General features: G+C 45.7%; 1 protein-coding gene and 1 long non-coding RNA gene across 9 annotated transcripts; one reads left to right on the top strand and one right to left on the bottom strand.

The window, feature by feature from the left end:
- Positions 1-2212: 2212 nt before the first annotated feature.
- LOC4325088 (uncharacterized) lies at positions 2213-8505 on the top strand. 8 transcript variants are annotated; one of them, XR_010738451.1, is made up of 8 exons: positions 2213-2444; positions 3567-3639; positions 5335-5485; positions 5620-6009; positions 6142-6341; positions 7317-7627; positions 8187-8289; positions 8385-8505. It is a non-coding gene; the product is annotated as an uncharacterized lncRNA (long non-coding RNA). The 8 variants fall into 8 exon arrangements; XR_010738443.1 differs by having other exon boundaries at positions 6142-6529; positions 7317-7475; XR_010738441.1 differs by lacking the exon at positions 6142-6341.
- LOC4325087 (PHD finger protein At1g33420) lies at positions 5931-9208 on the bottom strand. Its single transcript, XM_015795249.3, has 5 exons — positions 8778-9208; positions 8174-8303; positions 7718-7933; positions 7000-7617; positions 5931-6911 (listed from the first exon to the last, which is right to left on the bottom strand). Exons 1-5 carry the CDS (start codon positions 9112-9114, stop codon positions 6062-6064), a joined length of 2151 nt encoding a protein of 716 aa, XP_015650735.1. The 5' UTR covers positions 9115-9208; the 3' UTR covers positions 5931-6061.
- Between the last annotated feature and the right edge of the window lie 469 nt (positions 9209-9677).

The raw sequence follows: 9677 nt of genomic DNA, 5'->3' as shown, positions 1-9677 counted from the left end.
ATGTAAACTCGTGTAAGCCCATATCATGTCCTTTTGCAGACAAACAAAGGTAGTTTCGCGATTGGCACGGTGATTTAGTACTCCACCAGTCCCAAAATAAATACAGTTTTAGCACGGTTCATATCTAACGTTTGACCGTTCGTCTTATTTAAAAAAAATTATGATTAGTATTTTTATTGTTATTCCATGATAAAACATGAGTATTACTTTACGTGTGACTATTTTTAAAAAAAAAATCATAAAAATTTCAAATAAGATGGACGGTTAAAACGTTAAACACGGATATCTATGGCTGTACTTATTTTGGGACAGAGGTAGTACATCTGTGTTGAACAATTAAGATCGAAACATGAAATAATCAGACCTGTTTGCTAACCATGTATATGCACTCAGTTAAAGGCCATGCCTCATCAACACTTGTTCTACAGAAGTATTATAATTCCGCAAGATATGACATTACGATTCCAACACGTTAGCATAGGCAAGAAAGACAAGTGTGGGGGTGCAAATTGGAACGCAGGTGAACTCAAGATAAAACGTATTGCTTGTGTTCATAGCAAGGGAAAGGAGAGAAAGGAGGAGGAAGAAACAAAGAAACATCGTATTGACAGCAATACTGCATGAGTGAGCACCGAGCAATTTTGGATCTGACTTGCTTATAGTGATGTTTCCGCTTCATCACTTTTGATTCTTCACCGCGTCACCTGTTCTAAGCTAGCTAGTTGGCACCTAGCGCTTTTGAACGTGACCCAGGCCCTGCAGTAGCTGGTGGCTGTTCTCTGATCTTACTCCTACAAAGGACAGTCGCTGAAGGAAAATTATCAGCTCACAATTGATTCCAGTGGGTGGGGGCTCCGCTCTTGAACCTGACACGTGATGAAAACGACACTGCTTCTGAAAGCAATAACAGTGGCGACATGTCAAAACAGACACCATTATCATAAGTACTGCACTAGCTACTATACATGCACTCAGCATTTCCAAAAGTTAAAGCAAAAGTAAACATCACATCTAAGCTATTTGTTGGGTAGACAAGATTGCAAATGAGACCAGAGAGAAAGAACGCCGTGGTCGAGAGCGACCATCACGAAGCAGGCAATTTGCCATCTTTCCCTGTACCTGGAGAACCTACTACTCAGTTACTCGATCTAGGTGCTATACAAGCTTAACGAGACCTAGAGAGCACGAATTGCAAATTTGTACTATATTTCTAATTTTCTATGACAAGCTTGTGATTCACCGGGCACTGATGAGATATATAAGCGGCAAAAAGGTGATGCCTTTTTTTTTTCCACTTTTCAGCAAGGGTGGATGCAGATTGCAGAGTGAGGAGAATTCCCCACCGGCACATGTCCTCATTCTCGCGCCATGGTCCCTGAAAACAGCACGCCCGTGCGCGCGGCTCCTTGGCCGCTCCCTTCTTCCCCATGGCAAAAAATCGTCGTTTGCAAAGAGCAGAACAGAAGAGCCCAAGATTGCAGAAGTTCAGGATAAGATGGACTCATCTGTGGAGAGATACTAGTACAGTAGTAATGCTGTTGAGAATTGAGATGAGTTACTACACTTCACGGTAAGGCTGAAGAACTCTCCTGACGCTTGGATGCAGTACAGTACACACGATGAATCGAACCAGATGGTTATTCAGTTCTTTGCCCCCGGCCGGGTGGAAAGCCATTATTATTGACTTGTTCCGTTCTTCGCATGCATGCACGAATAAAACACGCTACCAAGTTATAGCAACTACGCATTGCGTTTGCCATGCGTACATGCACTGTGCAGGCTACGGAAGAGGCAAAACTCCATTCCTTTACAACGATGCGTAACGACCACCCAAATGTGGGAAGATAACGCCCCGTGTTTCAGCTAGCGAAATGTGAAATCGTAGCCGCTCGCGTTGACGAGTCACACAAAGCCTGGCCTTTTTGCGTTGCGCAACCCGGGACGGACTCTGACGCGAGTCGGCGCTGACCAGTCCAGGGCACCGAAAAGGGCGCGGTAAAAGGGCAAAAAAAAAAAGAGAAGAAGAGAGAGATACCTGCGGGCCCCACGGCGCAGCCACACGGCCGCCACGCGAGAACCCTAACCACAATACCTACCGGTGTGCGTGCCCGCGGCTTGCATCCGAGTCGCCAAACCGCGGTTCGGTTCGCCGCGACCGCGCGACCCCCTTTCCTTCGCCCCCTTCTCCCCCTCTCTTCTCTCCTCTCTCTTCGCACCGCTCCTTCCCCCCTCCTCGAGCTGCTGGTATCTCCACCGCGAGGAGAGGCGGATGAGCGACGCCATCCTCCCGGGTGCTTTCCGCCTCGCGGAGGGGGCGTGCCTCCCACGCCTCGCTCGATCCGATGAAGCTGCTGGGGGGCGCGCGATGCGGAGCCCGTGGCGGTGGGGGGGATTTTTTTTGGTTTGTTCAGCTGCCTGCTTCGAGCTCGCAACATTGCGGCCAGGTCGGTGGTTAGGTTTTTGGTTCGTTTGGTGATTATGTGCTCTGATTGGTGGGTTAGGGGTTCTGTGCTTTCGCGTTTCTGGTTGTTGATGCGGTGGAGATGGTGCTGCTTAGGGTTTGGGATTTTTGGGCTGGGATGCTCGATTGGGGTCGGAATTTTGGGTTTGCTCGGCGCGCTTCGTTTGTTCGATCATTTGAGTCGTGCTATGCTTGAGCGTAGCCGCCCTCCCCCTCTAGCATTTTTCGGTGATGGGGTTGCGAATTCGCGTTTGATTTGACTTCGATTTGTCGCTTTTTTTTAGTTGTTATAGGGTTGTGCGCTTGTGGAAATTTGGGTGTCTCCCCTGTGTTCGCTGCGATTGGACTTTGCGCTGCGGATTGGGAATTCATCTTATTCGCGCTTAATGCTTCGTTTCGATCCGTGTTAGGGTTTGTTCGCGGTTTGGATTTGCGCTACGACTTATGTATTGACCTCATGAACTGGTTTAAGCGTAACCCATGTTTTCCCCTCTCTATTTGCGTCCTGTGGCTAGGGCATAGTAAGTAAGTCGAGGGTTCCATGATTTGTTCGGATCCAATGCGCGATTGTTTCTGTTTTGGTTTGTGCTGATATCATGCATTTGGCTGGCTCCGTTCGCTGGGATTCCGATTGGCGGCGTGGCTAGAACGTCTGATCTTTCAAATTCTCTGATGCTTACGTGATTTTTACGTTACTGGTGCTTCGTTGTGGCTAGATTTTTTGCTTGGTACCTCGGTCCATTTTGCGATTAGTCGTCAGAGCTGAATTTGTTTATACTGCACTCAGTTTGGCAGTCTACCTCTGGGTTCCCTCTGATTTCTGCGTATTGAATTTATGGTGCTTCAATTAATCAAATGAGCGTTATTTAGCAGCACATTTTGGCCTAGAGTTCAAAATTTTGTTTTTCTGATCAAACTATGGGATTTGATGCTTGTTGGATCGGTATTGCATACTTGATTGATGATTATACAGTTTATACTTTGGCTGGATTAGAAGTTCTTATACTAGTCTGTATACTTAAATCGTGATTACATTTATTTTACATGGTTCATATTTTCTTAGGATCTAAACCTTTCTACTTTCGTGTCTTATGTGCTAAGATAGGTGCTGGAAAGGTGATGCCTCATATTCTCGTTACTTGTTAGGTGTAAGGCCAGCAGGCAGCAGCTCTGTTCAGGTAATCTGTATTCATTTTTTGGTGAACCTGCTTGTTTTGGTAGTTTTGAGATCCTTGTATTGCTATGTCAGACCACATCTTATTGAATAATGTGGTAGTAGTTTGATCAAGTGTTAATTCACAGGGTTTGAGTTTGGTATTCATTGGTTTAAAAATCTCTCAATGCTTGATGTAGTTAATATGGTCTTATTTGGCAATCTAACCTTGTCTAAGGTTTTTCATTCATGGCTCAACGGGTGAAGAGCAATTGTGTGATCATGATAATTATAGAAGTGTCTGGTAGTAAACAAGTGGAGTCATAGATCATACCTAGGGATAAAGACCTAACACTGAAAAACTTCTGTATTTAACCCATTGACTCTCTGTTTAACTAAAATGCTAGTTGTGCTAAGTAGAGTTCATAAATCCTTCCTAGGAATTTGATGGACAATGCTGAAGTGAAAATTGGCATGCCAAATTCCCAATACAGGTTAATCAACTTAGTTTATAATCCTAACTGGTTATCAAAGATCCTTGCTTTTATTAAGCCTCATAAACTGCAAATAAGTGATAGTCGCTTTTGAAAGTTCCATGTATAAAATGTCATATACTCCTTGTAACATCATATTATGCATCTGTGCCATTATTCTGTTACCTTGCTCAACCTAATGGATAACTGGTGAAATTAGCGGTCAATGATCTATCCGTAACTCAATGTGAACATATTCTATCATGTTTGGGTGATAATTTTAGATAAATAGCTGGTGACAATTCTGAGTGTGATTGATTACACATTCTTGGTTCAATAGGGTTTAGGCCTGAATGCCTTTTGGCCTATTCTTATGTACACTGCTCCCTACACTCGTTAGCTCTACTTTTCTTTATGTTTAAGATATAGGACTAGGAGTGTGCAAAGTGCTGTAGTATATGCATAATATCACTGTTTTATGCAGTAAGGACCTAACACTGAGAAAGAATGAATCACAAAGTCACCTTACTCTTGCAGAATTGTAACATCCTATGCTTTTAGACATTTTAGGTTGCGTTCTTTCTAGCATACAGGCTAGGCTACTTCATCAGTTATCATGGGCACACTACCTGAAGTGCCAAATTATCTGTTTCGTGCAAAAAATTATATATATATATATATATATATATATATATATATATATATATATATATATATATATATAATTTTTGAAAAAACAAGATAAATTTATTTTTCAAGTTATGATAGTTAAGACTTGATTAATTATGTGCTAATCACATGCTTTGTTTTTCGTGCCACTAACTAGCTCAGCAATTCTTTAGTATCGAACGCATGGGTGCATGGGTAATTACGGTAGTGCTAACTGAAATATGTTTTAGATATGTCCATCACTTACCAGCTTACTGGAATAAGTTATACAAACCAGCATTAGGTTTGCAAACATTGCAGACTGGTGCTGCGAATCCATATTTCTAACACAAAAAAAATGTGTACATCGGATGCCTTGAACTAGGACTAACATCACTGGCTCTGTTGAATTTCGAACTACTAAAGGTTGCTCTTGTTCACCATAAGTAGTTTTCTCGAATTTAACATCCCAATTGTTACCTGGAAAAGGGTTCACCTTTCATGACTCTTATTAAATGTTTCATGCTCGATGTATCCTGCCCTCCCTTATGCTGCATCTAGTTGATCTGATCAACGGAACTTCTGTGTTAAAATTGCAGGACACCACTTTCTACTATATGGCTGCCTTTCATAGTGTAAAGCCACGACATGGAAGCCTGGAAGAATTTAATGAGTGTTCGTTAGATATCTTATTATTCATTTCAAGATTGTCATCTTTCATCCCACCCTCTTTATGCTGCACTTGAATGGGTAAAGAAAATTTGCAAGCCAGTTTTGACCAGTTAACTGCCTAACAATCATGTTATGAAAATTTTGCAGTAAGTCTTTAGCAAACTACCCTAACAAACATGTGCTACTAAGCCTTCCTCATTTTTGTATTGCAGGTGCGTTCGGAAGCTCTACTCGTTTAGTATAATCTTCAAGTGATAATAGATCATTCCTATCCCTTTTTTGCGATGCTGCTTGTTCATCTGCTTACTGTTAGCCATTTCTGCATTTGCATATATCCTGATAGCAATATTCTAGAGGAAATGTAACGCCCAGAAGCCTAGTTTTGTCACTGACATATATTCTCATATTGATCCATCATTACGTACGTTTTGTTGACTTGTGTTATATTTCTAACTTAAAAGCTTGGCAAAAATACTTGATTGTGCATGCAGAATTGAGCGTGCTGAACAATTCTGAGAAAGGATTGCTTCCAAGGAGGATAGATTAACATCATATCACTGGTCAGAAAGACAAGATTCCATGAAGGTTCACACAGGCCTCAGGTGCTACTCCCCACTCTCCCCTCAGTATTTACATTTCACACATTATGTACAGTCATCCAACAGTTGCCATGCGCCCAAATTTGCCTGCACCGCCAACAGATGATCCTATCTCATCCTTGCACCTCCCTGCAGCGCTCACATCCATTCTGCTACCACCATTGCCACCTCCACCACCACGACCCTTTCCTCTGCGTGGACTAGCACACTTCCTGCAGATGAACTTCTCAGGGACATCATCAAAATCACTAATCCCTGAACACCTGGTGTGTTGCCAAACTCCACAAACATCACATGCAAGCATCCTCTCGCCATCATCGTCCTTGGCTCCACAGGTGCAGTCGACCGTCCAGTTCTCCAACCCCCTTTCCATCCTGAATTGCACAATTCTTCGGTTATCCCCAGTGCACCTTCCTCTTACCCTCACGAGCTGGCTTGAGCCAAGCACATGCTTCACGAGGGTTGTGTCACTAAAATTTGGGAAGTCAGGGAGCTGTTCAACCTGGTAGCTTTGGAACATGAGGTATGTTTCTTGAAAGGCCCTTGTAGCCTGTATTTTCAGTTCAGCAAGGGTAGCACTTGCTGGTAAAAGCACTAGTTCCACCGGTGGTGCAGTGTAGTCTTTTGGGTGATCAAGAAGTTCAATGGAACACCTCACAGAAAGTAGGAATGGGTTCAAAGGAGCCCGTGGGGTGTGCTGATCGTAATGTTTGATGAACTGCTTGCAGTCGAGAATCTTTGCTGCTGCACTGTGTGATGATGCACCTATAACCTCTGGCTGTGAAGCCAACATGGTTTCTGGGTTCAGCAAAGCGTTATAGAGGAACTTCAGATCGTGCAGAAGATGATCAACAGAAGGCCCAAACGCAGCCGCATCAACTGACTGGTTGGAGTTATCTTCCAGCCTGCTTGTCAGCAGATATAGGAGGAGGGTCATGATAGTTTATAACAAAGTTAGCCAAATAGGAGCAACATTCTGAACATAGGGCTCACCTGTATTCAATTGCACTCGTCTCAGCATTGCAGCGGACAGCTATGAAATGGCCATCGTCCATCAGTTTTCCACCCAGTCCTCGAAGAGAATAGTCAAGTAGCTCCTGTGAATCAACAGCCTTCGATGCAGCTCCCCGAAGTGCACGCCATGATACCCACTGTCCAGGCTGAACAACCCGTAGGACCTTGAGCATTGCAGTTTCTGCCCGATCAATATCTTCCTTTGTCCACTTGCAGAGCACATTAGATGCAACTTCTTTGTGTTCATCAGTTGTGGGTTTTGATGTCTCGTTCTTCTTGCGTGCTTGATGAAGCAGGTGCATTATGAACCGGAAGAGGTCCCGAACAGTCACAAGCTGGCGATCAGAGAGTGCCCAGTACAGAGCAATCGTGTTCTGCAGAGGGGTCCGAATGGGCTGGCGATGTGAGAAGTACAACGCGAGTTGTATACCGGAAAGCGTATCCACTGCCTCTTGGTAAGTATCTGAGGTTAGTGCAAAGCTACCAGCGCCAAACTTGTATCCCCATTCACCATACCAAGGATGGCCACTTGTGATGGCATGCAGAAGCCTGTATTCCATTCCATGCTTCTTGGATATGTCCATGACAGTTACTTTCCTGCAGTGAGGTTAGTGAAATTTTCAGGGTTATGGCATGCTGAATAACCCTCTTTTTGTAGGAACGACACATGAACCAAAACATATCGATCAATTTATACCTCACATGTAGCACCTTGCACAAGCGATCCCAGAAACTCATTATGTCACGGCCCGTGAGACATCTTGAGCCACCTTCACGGCCATTTACCCTCAGAAGGTGGCCATAACCATTTGCATGCACCACAGCGTGCAGCAGGTGGGTGTTGTCGTCCAGATGCATGTACCCGCACTCCTCCAGCTCCTCGCCATCCATATCAAAGTTGCATAGGAGGCATCTGGAAAACATTGCATCCAAAGTTAGCACGAACCACAATTAGCATAGGGCAGCATCATTCGATCACCAAATCTCTCACAAGTTTAATCTTTGCATCTAGGCACGATAAGAACAACTCGACAACTACACCACGATATGAAATAAACTAGGCACATTATCATCCTTCCGCCCGAAACCAATCGTGGTGTTACAGTTGACTATATTTATCTTCTCTGAAACTAACGGTGCTTGTTCTTCCCACCTTGATTCTCCAGCGACTGTGGGAGTCCCGCAGCGGAGGCAGCAGCTGTGGCGCTTGCCGCACACCTGGTTGTTGTCGTTCTCGATGATGAAATGGTACCGCTTCCCACAGACCGGGTGACCACTCCATCCTGCAACCAAACAAATGGCATCGCGCAAGATTACATCACTGCTTCTGTAGGATTGAATTTTTTTCTTCTCTTTTGCAAAAGGATTGTGACAGCAATCAAATGTGGAAATTGTACATCAAAAGCAACAGGCCAACAATACTTGCATAGGCTAACAGTCACAGAAGGGGGCGAGAAGATTCAAGAGAAATTGCTGTTGGAAACAGACACGGCGTCATTTGCCCCTTTCACCCCGTTATTTCCCAAAAAAAAATTCACAACATTTATTCTGTAACATTTTTCGAAGAAAAGTTGCATTCCGAACTCGCTAAAAAAAACTAAAGTAATACTCTATAAGAAAGACATTATCCAGCAATCATCACACAAAAAAATAAAGGCAAAATAATAAAATAATATTTTCCATCGGGGGAAATGTTTTTCCAAGAAAACCCAAAAAGAAAAGACAAAGAAAAATAAAAGGAGAGGAAAGCTACTCACCCACGACTCTGCACTGGTCACAATACACAGATCGCGATCGGAGCACATCCTCCTCAACGACGTTGAGCTCCACGGCGCCGCCGCCGCCCTCCTCGTCCCCCTCCTCGCCGACCCGCAGCGACACCCTCCACGTCAACAGATGCGGCGGTGCCGCGGCGGCCGCCGGCGAGAAGATAGAGGGGAGAGGCAGCAGCCGCGCGTACCTCGCGAGGAACCCCCTCACCGCCTCCCGGAACGTCCCGGCAGCCCCGCCGTCCCCCGCCGGCGGGAACCCAGCGAAGTCCCTGGCCTCCACCCGCGTCCTCGCCCTCTTCAGCGGCCGGCTGTTCACCACCATCTCCCCCTTCTCCCCCGCCGTCGGATCTCCTCAGATCTGCCTTCCTCCCTCGCCGCCGCCGTCGTCGTCGTCGAACCAGATCGGAACTCGGGTTAGGGTTTGCGGCGGCGGCGGCTACGAGATAAAGAGGAGGAAGGTGATGGGGTCGATTCCTTCGAGGGGAAGCCTGGCCCCGTACGCCGGGTCCTTGAACACCAGCGCTCTGCAATGAATTCCGGGCCCACCGGTCAGCCTCCGGCGTATGGTGGAACGGGTGTAGGTGGCTCGCGGCGGGATGGGCTCGTCAGGGTCGTGGCAGAGCGCTAACCAGGGTTAAGCGTTGTTGGGTGGGTGGTTGGGTTGGGTTGGGTTCGACGGGCCGAGGGGGTACTTTCCGGAAAGTGAGCGGGAGAAATGGGAGGGAATAAAGGCTTGGGGGTACGATGGTCATTTCAGGCCCCTGGTTTTCGGAGGAGAGGGTCCGCGGGGAAATCGGCGTGTCCTCGTGTCGCCGAAATTCCCGGAATGCCCCTCCCCTCGGTTTGAACTATTCCACCAGTACAGTAGTAGATCCGGTTAGATAA

The sequence above is a fragment of the Oryza sativa genome, chromosome 1 (genome assembly GCF_034140825.1).
Source record: "Oryza sativa Japonica Group chromosome 1, ASM3414082v1".
NCBI classification, from domain to species: Eukaryota; Viridiplantae; Streptophyta; class Magnoliopsida; order Poales; family Poaceae; genus Oryza; species Oryza sativa.
The sequence above is the reverse complement of the archived record's forward strand: the minus strand, read 5'-3'. Positions and strand labels throughout refer to the sequence as shown.